Raw genomic sequence first — 21505 nt, 5'->3', positions numbered from 1 at the left:
TTTTCATTGAAGTAATGAACTTGACTCACTATTTCAAAAACTATATTCCTTAACAGAAGGTTAATATCTATTGCAATGGTCAAATACCTCCGACTGTATTATTGGGTACACTGAATTTTTATCTCAACTCTGAGATACCAAAAACTCGATTGCAGACCACTAGTTTTGTTTAGTTAAACTTACTAAATTGTTCGCAAAACTAAACACTTTTATTAGAACAAAAATCACCCTGCTCTGGTTTAGCTCAACAAAGCATGGCAAGTACTTGCATATTAATATGTGAAAGGGCCAGTCCATGAATGCTGAACCAGAGATCTGGTCTGTTTCAAATTCACTTGAAAACACTCGGATAAGAGATTAGAGTGTTCTACAGATACTATGGTTAATTTAATCCCTGTCACTTTTTTTGGTATATGTCCCCAACATATATTTGATCCAGGAATAATATTATTAGGACTAAAGCTGTTGTTCTTCAAAAAAATGTTTTACAAGTCCCAGTCTTGTATTTACACTTATTAATGATATATTCAGGAGTCAACATGCAAAGTAAAGCAAAATATCAGTTTTCTCGTAGACCACCTTTAGAATGGTACTTAAAATTGAGCTAGCATGTCACATGCTGAAGTATAGCAAGGCAGCCAAAACAGTGCAGGATTCAGAAACCACACACTTCAACTACAGTCACATTTCCTAAGTATATTATCTCTGCCTTTCTTCTGAGTAAACCTGAAGTGGTTGGATATGTAACCCTCTGCGTGGTGTACATGCGCTTTAGAATAATTCCCATACCAACACTTGAGCTGGAAAACATTTGAAACCACTGATTTGTGTATTTTAATTCGATGTACTCATGCACATCCAAAATAAAAAGCACTCAGCTTGCTACGTTATAGCAAACTCTAGAGAACAGAAGTGAACCAAAGTCATACATGCAAACAAAAACCAAACCACTTTTTTAAACCATTCTTCACACGCTAAGAAAATGCTGAATTGGTACACTTGCCTAGCAATACTTTGGCATCCTCCACATCAAAGTCGCCATCGCCATCCGCATCGTAGACTCCAAGCTTGCCTGAAGAGAGACAAAGCTAGTAAGGTGAACTACAAATCTAACCCGCTGTAGTCATTCGTCAATAGTCATCCACTGTCAGGACAGCTTGCCTTTTATTGCCTTTGCTAATAGACCTGACTTGTTAAATGAATGAGGATTTAAAAATCAAAAGATCAATGATAATATAATGTATGGAGCCTGTGCCTGTTCAAGTGCAGTGGATGAAGAACTTAAAGCAGCGGATTTCTAATCAATCCTCATAGGAGTACTAATTTCATATCAATACAGTGATTGAAAACTTAGAATTCAGCAATGCACTCCATCACATTCAGAATATGCACCACAATTCTCCAAACACTCTAAGGTTCCTGCTTAAAACATGCTATTTTCACACCTGAGGGTTAAAAGAAGTTACAATGTACATAATGCATATGAAGAAGGCAAAGTGGTTCTTCTGCTCCCATTTTATCATTGGAGAGCAGAAGGCAGTAAATTCACATTAGAAATTCAAACTGTTAAATACTAAGGATAACCGCTACAGAAATGACATGAAAACATAAATGAAAGGAGAAATCCAGCTATAGATTTAATTTAAACTACGTGAACGAATGTCCATTACATTATCTATAAATACTTAATTAATTTTCATACATAAATGGACAGTACTTTTACACTATAACTTAAGTTGAACAGGATGTTCTAATAAGTGAGGTGTTTTACCAGCAGGGCTGTAGAACAGATGAATAAATCTTTTTTTTTTTCGGATAAAAATGTAGATTTTGCAATACAGGGCAGGCTAAAAGTCTGGACACCAAGAGTTTCAACAAAATACAAAAAGATACCATACCTTGTAATACCTCTGAAATGTTATAACGGAAGTCCTTTGCTCTGGCTACATGCAAGATTTAAGAAAAAAAGCATTGCATGTTAGTACCACGGTAAAACAATGTTAGTGTAACTACACACAAAGAAGTTAAAGATTTTCCTGGAAAGAAAATCTATCAGTATTAAGACAAGTCAAAGCAATGTTCAAATGGTGCATAATGAGTTAATCAAACAATCATATGTAATGTTATTCTAAATATCACTTTGATATTTAAAAATCTGATTACAGCTAAGTATCCTCATGTGCAGGTTCTTCCAGTGTTTCCCATTTAAATTATTTTAGGGCTATTTTCATCGTTTGGTTCCTTAAAGTCTTTAGGTCACAGATGTTTGATTTATTTTAAATCCAAGAGCTTTACATCACATGCTTTAAAATTTAAGTTATTGCGCACATAACTATACCACCTCCTTAGAACTGGACCATGGACAGTTTTGAGAAGGAGTTAGCAGAAGTGAATTGGTAGTTCAATACATCAAGCTGTCACAACAAAAGCTGCCTTCATATGGACTAATTTATTTAACGTATTCTGAATATATTAGAAGATTATTCTATGTTCCCAGATTTGATTAATTAAGGATTCAAGACATGAGAAATACTTTTCATTATCGCACTCCCACTGAATATTTTTTGGGGCTTCACTATGCGTTTTATCTTCAGGTGCCTCCTAATGCACATTTGACACTGGGCTGACATTCGCTGAGCTTATTCTACCCATGACATTATAATTCTACCAAGATTATAATTCCACCAAGAGCTGGAATTCTACATTCCAGCTGTTAAGAACCGAACAGGAAGAAACTGGAACAAGACAACTGGGTGGACTATGCTACAGATTTCAGCTTTGTGTTGCTGGGCACACTGTTTTAAGGACTTCCTGAAGTAAACAGCTGTTTAGATCTGTAGATCTATTCTCTCCTTGTTTTGTTTTGAGTTTAATCATTAATTGGTTAAAAGAAAACATTTGGAGTATCCAGGCCAGGATGGAAGACACCAGCACAGTGAAAGGAAGGGGTGCTGCACTTGGGGAAAAGACTTACCGAGGACTTCTTCATAATCTACCAGGTCAAACCACACAACTGCAACCGAGGTCCACACGCCCAGCAGTGCGATTACCATAAACCAGGTGAAGAAGGAGCTTCCTGTCAGGCCATCCCCTTTCTTACCATTCTTGTTTCCTATGTGTTTCGCATCTAGCAAAAGAGGAAAAAAAAAACCATCACACGCCGAAACATTTTTAAAGGGTTAGACCCCGAACAGCAGCACAAGACGCATGAGAGATGAGCTCATCTGGCTCTGTTTTTCTCTTGTCCGTGAGCAGTAACAGTTGCACTAGGAACATCCATTCCTTTGAAGTCCCCCCCCCCCCCCAGAATAAGGCAATTCAGATGTGTTTAGGTGGGAGGAAACAGGACCATCTAGTAATGATCCAGGAAGGCAGGGTTAAGAACATGCAGACTCCACTCAGACAGGGTCCCCACCCCGGAATCTAACCCCAATCCTTTAGAAACCATGGGACAGGAAGTGCACACCATCATAACACAAAAATGGTGTCCCACCCCCCCCCCCGCCCCCAACAGACGCACAGTACTTTGAGAGATTCGTCTTTATCACCGTAATTCAACTTTGTTTTTTACTTAACCAGATAAGGCAATTAAGAACACTTATACAGCCAAGCATTTAGTGGAGCAATCTGCATGAAATATTTTTGCTCAAAGGTACAGCAGCTGCAACCAGCATGGGAATTGAACCCACAACCCTCTGCTATGGGCCAGAGCCCTAGCCACCACTCCACACTGCTTGGAACAACTCCTATAAGTATGAAGAAATTTACTTAGACATCACAAAAACAATAAATACATTTCAAAACCAAGCCAGTAATGAAATATGGAATATAAAGAAAAGAGCCATCCAGAAAGTATTTAGATCAGACAGAAGCTGCACTATAGAAATGCAACATGGAAAAAAAGCATTCAGACCTTTCTTAAAAAGAAGATACTTTGAATAGAAATCCTTGTTTTCTGCCACATACATTTTTTGACGTCAAAATTATCATAGTCCTGCACAACGTGAAGCTGCAAAGTCTTTTAATAAACTATGTTGAGATTTGGAATGCAACTGGATTTGACAGTCATCCTGACAATGCAAATTGTAAGAACTTGCACAAATGCATGAATAGGATGCACAAAACTGACCTTGAAGCAATGAGCCAGCACAGAAATCTCAGCAATCTGTGGATATTTCAGAACAGTATCACATAACTAACTCCAAAGACAATGGACACAAGGCAATTGCTGTTGTGTACAGCAGAATGTCACTTTTAGAACCTTTATTCTTTTTACTCTTCATGATGAGCACAGTAAGAGCATATGACGACTCACGATAAAACCAGACATAAGGTGAAAAACAGATACGAAGACTGGTGATCACAATACCTTTTGCCACATTTGCAGTATTCATGCTTTGTTGCAAACTTCATGGGGTATTTGAGATGGATTTTCCATTCTGCCATACAGGCCAGGTTTGAGGAGTGACAGTGATATTGTTGACTCATGCACCTTAACTCCCAGCCACTGAACTGTGTGCCCATTTCAACATCGCAGACGAGGCCCTAAACTGCTCAGGTAGGAGGGAAACCAGATCAGTAGTGTCTGGGAGGTAAACAGATAAATATGGAAATGTCAATGCTACCATGATAGCAATCTTGAACAAAAAAGTAAGTGAACCCCTAGTTTCATGACTCTTAATTATTCCCATAATTGAGCTAAAGTGTTTAAATAATTAGGCAGATTCTAAGGGCTGAGTTTAGAAGGCCACATCTTGTATAACGATCAGAAACACCGAGTCTGATCTTCACCATACAGATGGAAACAAGTCATGCCACAATCTAAGGAAATCTCTGAGGACCTCAGGAAAAAAAAGTGTTTTTGACATCCATTAATACAGAAGGGATTACAAAACAATTTCTAAGAATTTGAGTCTCCACCAAGCTGCTAGCAAGATTGCCTAGAAAACCCAAGACCACTGTCACTCTAACCAGGAGAGCTCTCCAACAAAAATCTCTCCCAAGAACAAAAAGGAAAATCAGTAATATCAACTCTCGCCTTGGATAATGTGACCGTTCATGACTCAACTATCTGAATATGACTGAGCAAGAAAAGAAACTGTGGCAGGATAGAAAAGAGAAGGCCAAAGCTCTCCAAAAAGAACAGCTGCCCACCTGAAGTTCACCAAAGAACACATAAACCATCCACAAGGCTTCTGGAAGCTTGTTCTCTGGGCAGATGATTCAAAGGCTAGGCCTCAATGAGAAACTATGTGTGGTTAAATGAAACACTGCTTTCGGACAGACAAACCTCATCCCAGCCATCGAGTATGGTGGTGGGAGAGTAATGCTTTGGGGCTGCTTTGCCGCCTCAGGACCTGAACGGCTTGCCATCATTAACACAACCATAAACTCTGCACTGGATCAGAAGTTTCAAGAAGAGAATGTCAGGCCATCTGTCTGTGATCTGAAGCTGAACCCAAAGTAGTCTTGCAGCAAGACAATGACTGAAAAAATACAAGCAGATCTACAAAGGAGAGTTGTAGAAGAAGCAATTTGGTGCTATACAACAGACTAGTCAAAGCCTGGACCTAAACACCATTGAACTGCTGTAGCAGGACCTATAGTGAGCTGCACACAGAGGAAATTATCATCCCTTACAGCACTGGGGTGATAGAAATGAGGGAGCAGGGAGAGAGAATACATTTCCTACAAAATACAACAACAATCCTTGTTAATTAAAACCTGTTTAACACACAAATATATGCACACAGAATATTCCCTCCCTTTATATTAAATGTTTTGTCATCCTCTTCGGAGGTTTACCACCTCCTGATAACTGCAATAAAAGAATTGAGACTGTTATTGCCTGTCTTGAGATAATACACCTCAAAATGCTAAATGAGAATTCTTAATATCAAAGACAAGAAAAAAAGTTACACTTGGAAAAGTAAAAGAGAAATGATTGCTGAAAAGGAGAAAACAAGTATGCTGTTGAGCATTATGCTTTTGAAAGCATCTTCATTGCCCATTCATAATTATTAATACAAAACAAGAATAATAATTCCTTGCTTTTATGAAGTGTTTTTTATCCCAAATAATCCCAAAGCACTTGGATTAAAGTGCCTGTACTGTATGGAGTTTTCTAGCAAATGTGCATTTGAAACCGATACCATTTTAAGTTTTGTCTGCTCATCATGTGCAGACACAAAAATAAGTCATCCTAAAAAAGACATTTAAATTGGTTTCTAAATAATGAGTACTTATGCAACTACACAGAAAGCACTTCAGACATGAACGGCATGTTTAAAGGTTTAAAGTTTGCTCTTGTAGTGTTTCAGCAGTACATCACTCCCAACACGTACAGGATTATCTTGCTTCATCAGTAATTTATGATACTGCACACTTTCATGCAAGATCAGTAAAGATTTATTCCTACATTAAATCACTGGATGTTATTGGCGTTTATATGGTATATAAACACTTTAATGACTTTGTTACACTGTTTATAAAAATCATAATGTATTGTTAAAACCCCTAATGACAGAGAATTTAACACTTCAAGTGGCTTATCAAATTAATTTTATTAAATTTCAAGTAAATCTTTAGTGACAGAATGGCAATTCTTCTGCATTTCAGTCAAAATATGGGCCATGTCTTTGTGAGGACAGCAGTGCGCCTATCTCCTGTTGAGGAATGGTCTTTCTCTATTAAGTTAATAGAAATGAACCCAGGCTTGGGTCACGGAGGATCACTGTGTCTACTGGTATTCATTCCAGTCAAGCGCCTAAATCACAGGTGCTAACTGGTGCCTTTAATTGACCCATTTGCTTGTTTAGCTGTTCCTACACCCAGTCCTCCAAGTTAAAAATACCCAACTTCAAGAGTATTCACGCAGTGTTTCCTCACCTTTCTCTTAATAGTCACAATTTATAGATCTTAGTATGAAATCAATTGATAATGTTGCCAACTGCATCTGCACATCAGTGCACCAGATATTCCCACATTGAGTGTTCTGTTGATCTTTTTTCCAGAAGTCTAACTGGTCACATTTCAAGCAGCCACACCTGAATGAGGACTGTACTGGAACTTATGAGTCTGGTACAAGGTTAATAAATATTACGGATCTTAATCAACTTTCAAGGCACTGAAAGCAATTTTAAAAATCTGCCTAAAAAAAGACCCCTGAAAATGTATTTCAATAACAGGCAATGGTCTCCCAGGACTAAGGTTAGGAACCACTGCTGCAAAGAAACCAACCACGATGCTAATGTTTGTAAGCAAAGTGTAACAGCCATTATCTGAGGCATTACAAAGATTTGTACATCTGACAACTTACGTAAAATCTGATTGGTGGTAATGCTTCTATACCTACATCAAGCATATTAAAATGACTATGCTATACAAGAGAAAGTGGAAAAATACTGTACTGCAGCTAACTCACAAAAACAAACTTTTACAGGCTGGACGGTTTATTCTGGGCAAGGCAAAATGCCAATCTAATTTGCAAGGAAGGAGGCAGCTGGATACAGTCACAGTTTGATATGACCATGATGCCTTCTCAATCATACAGAAGGTTCTATAAGCAAGAGTTTTGCTAGACCTATGATAAAAGTAGGCAAGGACACCGAATGTCATTACATTAAGATTTCAGAAGACTATGAATAAAACTGATCTACTGAACATTTACACAGACAAGTATCTAAAGTGGGTACCAAGAACGACAAATAAAAGTTCTCTATGTTGGAACTAATAAATAGGTCAGACATGACCACCAGACTTCAATACCCATGTTGATGTTTTTTAACGAAAAAAACAAAACTGAATAGGCATCCACCACATTAACATTTTAGATGACAACAGGTTAGATCTTCATACAGAGGTTTTGGCTTTATAAAAACATTGGCAATCAAAACAAGTGGAGGAGATATTTAAAGCTATTTAGTTCACAACTTAAAATGCAGCTTTGCCTGGTCAGCACAAAACAACCCAACCCTTTGCCTGACCTCATTAAAACATTCTGTAACAACTGCTGAAATGGGATTATCTCCTCAAAATAAGACAGAGCAAAATACGTTGAACTAGCATAAAAACCTCTCATTAGAAAGATAACACTTTCTTGAAGTATTTATTTTGGCTTTTGCCGAAATTGTTCCGTTACTTTACCTGTATCTTCTGCCATATCATTAGACTCCCCCATCCATGCAGAAATCTCAAGAGAGATTGTCAAATTCAGGCACAAGAAAGAAAAGCAATAAAATTCCCCTGTTGCTGCACCGAAGTCCCAGCAAGCAACAGCGGCTGAAAGTTTTGTAAAGCTAAGTCAGCTAGAACTCGATACACGTCCTGCCTGCTCAACAGAGTATTTTTAGAGCTGCTCTCTACAGCGTCCAAATAAAATTAGGCACTCATATGGAAAGACTGCTCTCTCCCTCCCTCTCTCTTTCCAAGCCCGTCTGCTAATCCAAAGCCTGATAGGACAGACTGACTGGCCTAAGGGTAAAAACTGCCCTGTTTACCCTCTCTGCACTCCAGTATATCAGCCAAGAAGAGACACAAGCAAATGCCAAACTCGTGGATATTTTTCCAGGTAGGAACTCTTCAGTGCTCTAGTTGAAAGGTGTTTTATGTTTGACGACGGCAAAAACCAAAAACCTAAACGAGTCTCTTCTGTGTAATGTTAGTAAAACCTGGCATTCTCCCAAAACTACTTTGCCGCTGTCACTGACATATTCTTCACCCTTACATGGCCTGTTCTGAAAAGCCACCCTTGCTATCTATGGACATTTCACTACTGTACACAGCTGTAGCACTTCTTCCTGTTTCACTGACAGGTCTTCACCTCTCCGGTGTCAAAGCGCTCCAGCGAGGAATGAAGGGCGTCCACTTCGCACTATATTTTCACACAGCTGACCTTCTGTACAGATTCCTTGTGTTTACGAGGGCGGTTACAGATTTCCAAAGACAATCTGAGGAGCCGTGAGAGACTGAGGTAAGGGCCCTCAGGTGAGAGTATTCCCTACCTCGACAGAATTTTGCTCATTGTTTTAAGCAAAAGCATCTCAAATGCAAACCAAATCTCAAACAAAAAGCATTTGAAGAATAGTACTGCAGGTTAACTTCATATTCTACAGATGTGCAACTGCTACCTCCAATTCCTATAACCCCACTGACACAAGTCCAACCCCTTTTGGACACATTAATAACTTTAAAATGCTTTTCACACACTACTGAATGCTTTAAATGCAAAATTAAAACATGAAAAAATATTTTCACAGACGGTACAAACATCAGGGGCAGCACGGTGGTACTGGGTTCAATTCCTGGGCTGCTAGCTATCCAGTTCCCTCCAAAAACCCAAAGGCACACTGGTAGGTTAACTGGCTTCTGGGAAAACTGGGCCTGGTGTGAGTGTGAGTGTCTGTGTGCCCTACAATGGACTCCCATCCAGGCTGTATCCTGCCTTGTGCCTGTTGCTTCCCACGGTAGGCCCCCACAAACCTAAACTGGATGAAGAGGTTAGAAAATGGATGGATGGAGTATTTACTGGGAAGGTGGAATGTTAATGGTCCCATCTTCTTTGAGGTCTTGAGGTGGATAGAACAGAGTCCATCAGTAACAGTACAAACAACTCAAACCCGTATTGTTTGCAGTTGGTGGGGGGTAACCTCAGTGGCTTGCTTCAGTTTTCATATGAATCAGAAAAAAGACCGAAGTTTGCATGTACACCTACTATAAAGCCTAAGAATAAAACAGTGGGGTTTTTCAGAATTTAACACCCAGGAAGAACGGTCTTAATCTGCAATCATTTCAATAATAATAAGGCTACAAAGCAGCCACAAAATGAGGCAGTTTAGCGTCTGGAAGATTCAGAAATAAATCACATTGTTGTGAAAACAATTTATATTATTTAAGGACTTATATCTTGTAAATTTACTGAAAGTAATAAAAATGAATGATTTTATGTTTAAGAAAAACACGGTTCTGTTTTTTTGGATACCATACTGGAACCAAAGTATCTTACTGAAAGACACATTACATTCATAATGAACAAGATGATGTGTGAAGAAATGTTTACATGACCAATTGATTAGAGTATATAGAAAAAACGTATAGTGGGGTAAAAAAAATTATAATAGCTATTTTATTAAGCCAAGATGGTGATAAACGACTCCAGTTTTGCAAAGCAGGTAGTGCAATGAGTAACAGTAGCATAAAACCCTTCTGCCGAGGAAAAAAAGAACTGGCTTGTAACAGCCGATACTTGCTTATTACATGCTGGCGGAAAACGTGAGGATTAGGACTAAAATCTTACCTCACGGAACACGGCCTCGTTTTATACAGGGTCCTCGATAAAACCCCTCCAACTGGCATGTACTAAGTTCAGGTAAGAATACATTTCATATGATTTACTAGCAGATAAAATATGTAATAAAACTATGAATTCAAAAGATTATAATACTGACCACGTATGAAAAAGTTACATCATACATAAACACAACTACAATTTTTTTGCACAAAACCCAAACAGGGTTAATCCCCCTTTCCACGAACATGGTACAAGACCAGAACATAAAACACATCGTAGAGTCCTGCGCCCAGTCCCCAAGCATGACAACATGCAGGTATTTGGATGAGCAAGACACATAAATACATGGCCGTAAATCCAAAATTAATGATGATATTTTTTGTGCAAAATAAACTTCTCTCTCGTTTTAAACGAGCGCCTACTATTTTTATTTGACTCCCACTTTATTATTCAGGACACGCCACTAAGCGGAGTGCCCCCACTGGGAAGTCATGGATGTCGTTTTTTTGTTATGTCCCTGCAGTACATACTTAAGCTGTGATGTTAAGGATGTTTTTAGTGGCTCGTGATTAAATATTTTAACGTGGGACCATGATGACGTGGGTGAAAAAAACTGCAACATCACACTATGAAACGTTTACACACTGCAGCCTTGGCACACAGACTGAAAACAGGCAAGCCCTAAGGGAAAGGCACCATCAAAAAAAACAAGCAGCCACTTTAATCAAGTGTTCTCCCCAAAATCAAATGCAAAACACAAGTCTTCCCCACTATATTAGAAACAGGTTTTGGCTGCTTCTGGAATAAAAAAAAAACAAAAAAAAAACATGCCACATGGCAAGTCACTCACAACTCTACACATGCCGCATAATGCCACATGCAAAGTATGTTTGAAAAGCAAATTACTTATGAATGTTATGCTGTTAAAAACAACACCCTTTTACAAGCAGTCACAGCCAAGACTTCGCTGTAATTACCAGCTCCAGTGTCTTCAACAGGGGAGAAGCTGTGGTCATGACGAAACCTAAAGCATATGCTACAAGGAATAAAGTGTGTAAATCAATAAAAGCAAAACAAGTACATATATATTCTAATATAGGATATTCTTTAAACTATGTTAACGCTAACAGTGAAGCAGATTACTGACAAAATCAAGGCTATTCTGATTCACCTGAAAATCAAGGAACATCAATAATCTGGCAAATCAAAAATGTTCTAGTTAGCCATTTAAAGTGAAGATGAAAATCACTGAAAACCTTCATAATACACAGAATAAAATTCACAGGTTATTGTAACAAAGGGGGTTCAAACTTCTTTGAAATTAGAAAAAGCTGAAAAGCTACTCATGGGCGAACATGCACCGCTTCAAAAACACTACATAGGCTTGAGCTCTACACCCTTAACACAAATTAGAACATAAAGAAACCCATGTACTAACCAGAACTTCATAATAAGACAGTTCTTCATAATATAGGTCTAGGAGGACTCTTGTGTCTTACAGCTTTTGCTCCAGCTGAGTTCTGTTAAACTGATTTCTAGCTGACCTTTTATCAGCTCTTCAGACATTGGATAGGGGTTAGTAATTAGGATCTACCACAGTACAACACGGTTGCTTTTTCAATGTCTAATACAATGTCATTCCCATACATCTGGACCCCACTTAAAGTTTGTCTGTTGAGCTATGGAAACTACGGAAGCACATTGCTACCATCAAGGAAAAGAAAATCCAGAGTTATCTTGTAATATCGAGAAAATTATCTCTTAATTATGAGACGGTATATTCTCATTACTTTATGTGATCATAAAGTCATAATACCTACATTATCATTAACTGACTTAAAGTGAAATAGACTCCACTGCACACTCGTTCTTGTTTAAGAATGTGTGTGACTGTCCTCATGGTTAAAACGGTGTTCACATTAGGTACAAAGTGTAGCATTTCATTCTGAATAAACCCGGGTAGAAAGTAAATTTGAGCACATACTGTGACGCTGGACATTATCAAGAACACAAAGCACACAATTCCAGCTGAGCTATTGATAGCTTCTATGAGCCATCATTGCACAATGTTACAGATCATTCATAGACTCAAATGACCTTGTATCTTGTAAGATAACACTGTATTTTTGTTTCTTTGATTAAACGCTTCTGCGCTTCTGTAGGAAGTAAACTGTTAATAGAGATGCTGAGGAGACAGCTGTTTGTTACATTTCTTAACCAAAACAAAATCCTGTGACAGAATATTCAGGAAAAAAAGGCTGAGGGCAAACAGATCTAAAAGGTCCAATTAAGCAGCAAAATGTATCTGATATCCATTAGCCTCGGTAATTATGAGATCAATTACAATGAAAACCAGAAGACACTGGGGTTCTCAACCAAAGTTTGAGGGCTGATTGTTCCTCATTTTAGAAATTCCTTTTTCATATTTGCCACAGGGTTTGGATTCTGAATCATTAACCTCATGGCGATTGAAGATGCATGAATTAAACCAATTGTATTCCAACAGATGTTATTTACAGGCCATGAAAGAAATGATTCAATTACTTCTCCGAGCTTTATTGAGCTAATATTTTCATAAATAAGGACTAGTTGAGTGCTTCCAGATATTACATTTCTAATTTATTCAGGATACTACATTTTGTAAGCAACATAAAATCTGCAACTGGTAGCAGCTGGAAATGAAGAGGAAACACCCATTTAATTTAAAGCTGAACTGTAGCAATGACTTGATTCAGCATGAACTCAGCAGGGAGCAGGGTCACATGGAACCAGGACTGATCACTCCAGCGTTCTTCCAGTTGGCACCTCTGCTTGGCTGCTCATGCCAAGTGGTTCCTTGCGACACTATACCTTCCCATCCAACAGTTCTAATTGTCTTAAGAGACATTACAGGGGGGTCAGCTTTCTTCTTTACATGACAAACAACATTCTTTAATTCCTCGTTAATGGAGTTTTAAAATGAAAGTTCTGACTTCGCTCCACTACATAAATCCATTGCAATTTTAGAGCACTATTGTCTCATATTCCCCACTCTACCCCATTTTAACTCATAAAGCAAAGCATTTCTTTATTCCACTACTGCCGCATAATTAGGGTTTGGCCGGACCACAGAGCATGTGAATGGCAGGAAAATGGCAGTCCTGACTGGGATGCAATCTGGCCACAATTTTTTCTTCAAACTGTTTTTGAAGCACAGCAGCTCGTTTATTGTTAATTAGGACAGTGTTTTCAGTCATCAAGGTGCCCAATGTGTGACTGGCACATCAGCTTGAAGAAATATCTACTATATTTACTTGGCCAACTTTTTCCTTTCTTAACTCTTACTTCTAAAAGCTTCGATATGTTTAATTTTGGACTACGGTCTTGGACGACTGCTTTCTGAAAACCTGAGTTCCTCAAGACATGAAGACTTTGTGGTCCTCCAAACAGTTTTTAAAACCACTTCACACCCACTTGTGTCCATTAAGTCACCTTTGTCAAGAGGTGTGAAGCAAATAATATTTATGTTTCTCTCTCAGAATACACTGCACTGTAGTGCAGCCCTTTAATAGGTACAAATTGTGCCCTGTACACCATGCCAATTTTCAAATAAAATGTCAGCTTAGAATTGGTTACAATTAATAAAATAGAAAAATTCTGAAACGCTTTTTATCATTAATATGCTAAAACGTGACCTGAACCAGCTGTATACTCATGGCTGACTCAAGCAGGTTTTGGGCGCTGTGCCAGCCTTTGCATTGTGAGCAAAGGACTCAACTTTTATCTTACACGACCACAAAGATTTCTGCCACATGTGCTACATCATTTATCTGCTTTATCACATTTTCTTTCTTGAAACTTACCCATACAGTACAAGCCAGAATTGTGTAGGGACCAGAATGTGGTCTAAACACTACTATGATATAAACGCTGACTCACATTACCACCCCTAACCAGTTTTTCGGTTTGCTTGGCAACACGCCTTGGAACGGAAGACTAATTCAGGTAATATCTCGGTGGAATCCCATACATCCCACTTCTTAATAAGCTATTATTACCAAATCTTTCATGCCATGATGACTGTTCACATTTATTCATTATTGTATATGGTGCCATGTAATATTCTTTCTTTTCCCTGAAAAACCAGTAAACAATTCAAATAAACTATTCTTCTAAACTTCTTGTATTTTCAAGCTACTTTGTCTACATGTTTGGTTTATTCTATTACAATATGGGTTGTGGCTTAAAATTCAATATGTGAGAAGGAGAGACAATATTTACTCTTATCTCAAGTTTAATTATTGATTACATTCAGAGATAGTCCAGGACTATAATGTTTGGACCTCATCTTTTTTTTCAATTCAGCTCTTTAGGATTAATATAGAAAAGGGGTTGAATACTTACTGAACATTAGAATCCAGGCATCTTTGAAAATCTAAACATTTAGGTACTAGAAGCATTTTTAGCTTTGAAAAAGGCTGTGTAGATTCTAAAACCCTATTTGATAGGGTCAAAGCTCAGGCAGCAGCAAAATTGGGAAACTTTGCCAAACTTGGGTGCGTACTACTTTTGCAATAATCTGAAACTTTGCCCATTAGATTACTTTAGATTAGATTTGCCCATAGATTACTTGATTACATGTTATTTATGTTATGTTATTACATGTTACTGTTATTGCTATTGTGTAACTGTCTATTGTCTTATCTTCTGTCCTATTTATATACTGCACCTGAGTGACTAATGAGAAACACTTTTCATTATACTATGCACCTGTGTAAGTTTAATGACAATAAAGTTGAATTGAATTGTTGAATTGAATTACAAACCATTTACCGCCATAATAGGACACTGTGCTTTATGCTGTATGATCTGACCAATCAAAAAACAATTTCTTTTTCATTGCAAATAACCATTTCACAGATCAGTTCTTTGTTTTACCAGTATTGCGAACTAACGACAATCCATCCATCCATTTTCTAACCACTTCTTCCAATTCCGGGTCACAGGGGAGACAGAGCCTCAGCAAGCCACAGGCGCAAGGCGGGATACACCCTGGAGAGGAAGGCAGTCCATCGCTGGGCACGCACAGAGAACTAACCACAATAACATTCCAGTTTAATTAATAAAGCCTATTAAATTAATCAATGCACAGACCCCCTTAATGTTGTCGTCACATTATTCCATTTCATAGACTTACTATTCATCTACATACTGCCTCTTTCTTACAAGAGCACAGCTCACACCGTTGTCAATGCCTTATTTACCTCATCTCGGTGGAATACTGAAAAACCTGTTCCTCACTGTGTCATTACTCCAGAGTTCCTTACAAATATTCAGAGATGTACTGTCCACACGGAAGAAAACTATTTAAATAATGCCAACACCACAATTTACTTATTCTCTGTAATTCAAAGATTACAAATCTTAATTTAACACAATACCTTATGCCTTGCCAATACTCACCCCTTCCAATGATGTCCTACACGATATTTCTCAAAGGGATATTCAGCAACTTTGAAACATTTGATATACGCTTGTTCTGTTCTGTTCCATTCTGCAACTTCATCCCAGAGTTGTTCTGAAAGCACCTTGGTCTTGCTTAACATTTTACTACTAAATCCATAACCTGACTGTAGAACCTTACAGAGACAGGCTAAAGTATTATCTATCTATTTATTGTGGTTTTAGCACAAATAATTAATAATAATAAATGCTTACACTTATATAGCGCTTTTCTGGACACTCCACTCAAAGCGCTTTACAGGTAATGGGGACTCCCCTCCACCACCACCAACGCGCAGCATCCACCTGGATGATGCGACGGCAGCCATAGTGCGCCAGAACGCTCACCACACGCCAGCTATCAGTGGGGAGGAGAGCAGAGTAATGGGATTTTTAATGACCACAGAGAGTCAGGACCTCGGTTTTACGTCTCATCCGAGGGATGGTGCCTGTTTACAGTATAGTGTCCCCATCACTATACTGGGGCATTAGGACCCACATGGACCACAGGGTGAGCGCCCCCTGCTGGCCCCACTAACACCTCTTCCAGCAGCAACCTTAGTTTTTCCCAGGAGGTCTCCCATTCAGGTACTGACCAGGCTCACACCTGCTTATCTTCAGTGGGTTACCAGTTGCAGGGTGATATGGCTGCTGGCTCAAAGAGCCATTTTACTAACTGCATGACTTTTCAAACTACTTTTGTGCACCTTAACTTAATTTAAGTTTGCCACAGAAAAGAAGATGAATGCTTGTACAATCAAGAAATCTTGGTTTTTGTATTAGTTTGCAGCATTTGCCGACATTTAACTTCTGTCTTTCTCACAGGTGTTTAGTTGGAGCATTCAGGTTTTAATTAAAAATGGAAATACAAATTTGCAATTCAGCCAAAGCTGATCTTATTGGAAGGGATTGGATAATTCAGCAAGGATATTACATATATATTGAGAGGAAATAAAAATAGAATAAATGAATACTGGAACCTATATCATCTGCAATAGACAAAATATTGTGATGGATTTTTTCAAGCATATCACCCACTTATAACACATTAAGGTAAACTAAGCAGTTTAAAAAGTAGGAAAACATATTAAATATACTATTTTAACTCAGAATTGCTAGCATTGTGCCAGAAGGCAAAAGAAAAGTGGAATGAACCTAGAAAACTGACACCCAAGCTTGAAAAGAACCTGTTTATTCACATTCAGCATATCAGTAATGCATTCACACACTGCAGCCGTGATCACTAATCAGGATCTGTCACTTACATCCCCTCTCCGAGACTATGTGCTTGGGAGTCACAAACAAATTTTCACTTGGACCAAAGTTTACAATGGTGTGACCAACAGTGGCTAAGTCATGACAGTACTGCAAAGCCTTTGGGTGGGATCTGGGCCTCTGGACTCTCGTCATAAAAAACTCATTTCTTCCCCCCCAACACAGAATAAACAATCAATCTTCACAGAGTGGATGACAGAAGTAGAATGAGAATGAAGCTCTTTCAGGCTGGCAGAGATGGTTCTACTCAGCATCAACAGGAAAAACAAAAAAAACAAGCCTAAGGTCGTCTTTTGCATAGAGGAAACAAATAGCATTAACTGCAGACTTCAATGTCCGGCCAAATGAAGAGAGAAGTTGTAGATACGTTTCACACACAAATTCAGTGTAATTCAGTGCCATCTTTTTGAGCAATGCAGATGGTTAATTAACCTTGTTAACACAAAAGATTCTCACACTTGCAAATTAGGAGGAAGCTAGACTAGCATGGGAATGTCAAAGAAACCGAAATGGTTTAACGTTTTAAGATGTATAGTTGTCAGGCATCAGCTAGATAAAACTGTAACAGTGCCAAGATTTAGAAATACGATTTAACAATAACACTACACTTACGGATGAATCAAGCAGGAATCACATGGAAAGGTAAAACAAATGATCCTTCAGTACTTCCTTAATCAAGGTAAATCAGTCTTTAGTGTTACTAAAAACGTTTTTAAAGGTTAAAAAAGTAACAAATTATACTGAATATTACTCTGCAAGCCAGAATATTTTTCTCATCTCTGTCATAACTATAACTGGTTATACATCTTTCCAAAACATGAATCGACATGTTTAAACAAGAAAATGCCTTCTGGGTTAATTATATGTTTTTCCCATCCTTCTGCTATTTTGAGGAACATTTTATATTTTCACTGTAGAAGCAGTATCACAGCAATCGCAGTATTGCATGTGGTTTCAGTCCAGAATTACAAGACTGGGAAAGAGTGAAAAGGAATACAGCACACTGGGCTAGTTTCACACCGCCTGACTAGTACTATTCCTGGACTACCAAACCACTTGTTAAATTTAAGTAAACTGTTCTATCCGAAGAGGTCACCAGCTTTGACACCTGCCCTTCGTGCAGAGGTAAGCAATTTAATTCATTGATGGTCCCAAAAATTTTCAACGCAATTCATGTAGTACTTTTCACCCCAGATGATCCCAAAGCACTTTACAAATGGAACTCAGTTTATCTACCAGTAACTTAGCTGATGTATGGCAGCAGCCCTACTACACAGTAGCTGCTTAGGAAGTTAGGAATTGCTTCACCAATTTAAATAAGGAGGAGCTTTAAATAATCAAGATTGTCCAGGCCTACAGTGGACTTCGACCAAGACAATGGGGGTAACGCCCATATGCATCAAGCAGTGCCACTGGATCAATGATGACCAAGGGCATAAATGAACAAGACATTTCTGACTCAGAGGATATACCCAATTTAATATAACTATGGCTATGTACAATTCCATCGACTAAAATATTAATGTCACTGATCATTAAGATTTTATGAGAAACATTAAGACTAACAATTTATGATGGCCTTAACATATTGTAACACATTCAATCAATACTTTCAGTGAAGCACCACATACAAATACTTGTGGATACACTTCAGAGACTTCTTCCAGCATATCCAACCCTGTTTCTATAAAACCTGGATTAGAGTTTTTAACATAACAAATTACCAATTTCTAAACACTTGGAAAAACATTTGCATGTGATCAACTGCAAATGACCTGTTAAAGGAAGCAATCTGCAGATGTTTTGAAACTAAAATCACCTGCCCTGAGGGACAACAGCTCTCCTAGTTGAACTGGCCTTAATTGATCAATAACACACAAGTAAAAGGCGGATGATTTAATATGAAAGTGTTTATTTTAGATTCAGGAAAATTATACTCAAGCTTTAAAGAAAGTAGTAGGAAGACCTCCATTATAATATCATTCAGTGTAGTTACCATACCACAGAGACAGAGCTTTAGACAGAGGTCAAAGAAGACGAAAAAGGATGAGTCCAGGTTAAAGAGGCTACATCTCTCCAGTCACAATAGAGGGACACAGGAGATTTGATTCAGGTATAGATGAGGTCAGCCAAGGATACTCGCAAATCAAGGACACAAGGACACTGGAAACTAAAAGGAAACTAATTTAGTACAAGGAACAGGAAATGCTTCTTTCCACACATAGCTGTATCTAGAACAGGTCTCCTAGCCAGGGGGTCGTGGCCAAACGACCAGGATGCACTGAATGGCTGCATATTGTTTGCCCTTATATTCTGTTTCCAATCCTCAAATTTATGGTGATCTAAACAATTAGGGTGACTGGAGATCCCTGGTGCATTTTTGTAAGCTGTAGCTCATAGATCTTCCCGTCTTAAAACAAGTCTCAAGTAATTTCCAAGATGAGGGCGAGCTATAAATGAACCCCCCCCCAAAAAATAAAAGATGCTAAAAGGACTACATATGATATATGAACGTCTGGTGAACCTTTCATGACTCTTATTAAATTTAACTTCTGAGGGTGTCTTATGTGCATTTAAGGCTGGAGTATTAAATCAACCAATAATCTAGCCCCATCTAGCAGGGCCCTACACGTCCACATGCCACATCTGGCAAACTTGGCAGGCCTGCGAGGTGAACTTTGTAGCAAGGGAATGCAAAACACACGTGTGCACACGGATGCGAGAACGTAAAACGGCATCTGGTCACTGTTCCTCCAACTCTGGAAGCGGGAAATCGTAGGTGTGGATTTGGATAATTGAAATCTCACCCCCCCCCCCTTCCCCGCCTGTCTGGGGTCCTCCGTTTGAACTGCGATAGTAGCCACGTGTAACCCCCCTCCCATCGTCCCCCTTTTTTGTGTGACACGTGAGCATTCAGGAAAAGCGACAGCAAACGCGAAAGAAATGCCGAGCAGCTTTCATCCTGCTGGGCGGATCTTTTGAAGAGACAATTCGTGGCCCCCCGGGCAACTGACTCTAATCAAAACCAGGACGCCTCTCCGCCGAGTCCGCCCCAGCTACCTTATGTAACGCAATTTGTTCTCGCACAAGGGTTCCACTTTTACTTGGGCTGAAAGTGCACGCCACAATTTCTCAGCGTTTTCTTTTTTAAAATCAAAAAGCCTTTTGGATCAGGAGAGGGGATGACATCCACTACCTGCAAAATATTTTACTTCCATGCCTCATGTTTAACTTTTGTTGGCGTTTAAGATGAGGTTGGTTACAATGTAAAATGTGAGATAAAAGTAAAAAAAAAAACTAATATTTTTAGTTTCCAAACACAAACGAGGCAACTGGCACTGGCTTTTAGAATGAATACTGCAAGGAGCGTAAATAATAAAAAGCACCACACATTACAGCGTGTGCTGTTGCAGTTACCTTCAAATGATATCTTCATCGCGAATTTAAACGACGCATTCAGTATTACCCCGGGGGGAGGGGGGACATCAGACCTCGCTCATGCTGCTTCGGATTATCTCGAACGTTTCCGCATGCATGAGCGAATACAAAATATGTATCGACCCGATTAATTTAATAGGCCTTCTGCACCGGTACAGAAGGTTGCACGTAACCCGAAGAAAGACCATATTAAAAAATACTGACCTTTTTTTGGCGTGTGTCCCTTTGCATTTTTCTTGGTGGCCATGGCAATTAAAAACTGTTTTCCGTCTCTGAGATAAACCCGAAGTTGCACGCTCAGTCTCCCTAACTTCCTCGATCACTGCCCCCAGTGAATCCCAGGGAAAAAAAAAAAATCAAATCCCTATGCCCTCAGCAGCCGAGCCCCTACCGCAACCCGTTTACTTTTTTTGAGTGACTCCACGCCCCTCCAACCGAAAGCTGGCTAAATCTTTTCGGAGGCGGAGAGACCGACGCCCGAATCCAATCGCGGAAGAGGCGGTAGCTCTACTGAAGCGTGTGGATTGCCGCAGGTTAGATCCGCCTTGTAGTGTTTTTTCCCCCATTTTTTTTTGCCAGCACTGGGAACGTGGCAACATGGAAGAGACTTTTCCTCGCGAGAGCTTCGTTAGGTTGCTTATGAGAGAGACGTGATGCGAGAACGCAGGCTGGAGGAAGATGGTTTCCTCTCATCCGGACTTTGTTTAGGACCGCGATAAAGTTGGTGTATCCCACATTAGAAGAAGAAAAACGTCTGTGTTTGAATATGTCCTGAAAAGAATTGTTCATGTGCACTTCCGGTGGCGTGCCACTTGACCACTTGAGATAATAATAATAATAATAATTATTATTATTATTATTATTATTATTGTTGTTGTTGTTGTTATTGCTTACACTTATATAGCGCTTTTCTGGACGCTCCACTGAAAGCGCTATACAGGTAATGAGGACTCCCCTCCACCACCACCAATGTGCAGCCCCATCTGATATTTTGTTACTTCTTTTTTTTAACAGTAATTTAAT

The 21505-nt window shown here is 38.9% G+C and overlaps 1 protein-coding gene and 1 long non-coding RNA gene across 7 annotated transcripts in view; one reads left to right on the top strand and one right to left on the bottom strand.

Moving 5' to 3' along the window:
* unm_hu7910 (un-named hu7910) overlaps positions 1-21054 on the bottom strand; it is an 87280-nt gene extending 66226 nt beyond the window's left edge. For 2 of the 6 annotated variants that reach the window (XM_088642352.1, XM_088642354.1), the window contains exons 1-4: positions 20687-21054; positions 2975-3127; positions 1899-1943; positions 1004-1072 (exon numbers count right to left, since the gene is read on the bottom strand). In XM_088642352.1, coding sequence (XP_088498478.1) covers positions 1004-1072; positions 1899-1943; positions 2975-3127; positions 20687-20729 — 310 coding nt within the window. In that variant the 5' untranslated portion in view covers positions 20730-21054. Of the gene's footprint in view, positions 1-1003; positions 1073-1898; positions 1944-2974; positions 3128-8145; positions 8348-8498; positions 8636-20686 lie in introns of those variants that run through there. The other 4 variants (XM_088642355.1, XM_088642357.1, XM_088642353.1 and 1 more) reach the window with 4 other exon arrangements.
* Positions 8438-10112, top strand: LOC148655635 (uncharacterized). Its single transcript, XR_015940763.1, has 3 exons — positions 8438-8569; positions 8814-8971; positions 9258-10112. It is a non-coding gene; the product is annotated as an uncharacterized LOC148655635 (long non-coding RNA).
* Positions 21055-21505: the final 451 nt, after the last annotated feature.

This window comes from Lepisosteus platostomus, chromosome 8 (assembly GCF_059453375.1).
Source record: "Lepisosteus platostomus isolate fLepPlt1 chromosome 8, fLepPlt1.hap1, whole genome shotgun sequence".
NCBI classification, from domain to species: domain Eukaryota; kingdom Metazoa; phylum Chordata; class Actinopteri; order Semionotiformes; family Lepisosteidae; genus Lepisosteus; species Lepisosteus platostomus.
The sequence above is the reverse complement of the archived record's forward strand: the minus strand, read 5'-3'. Positions and strand labels throughout refer to the sequence as shown.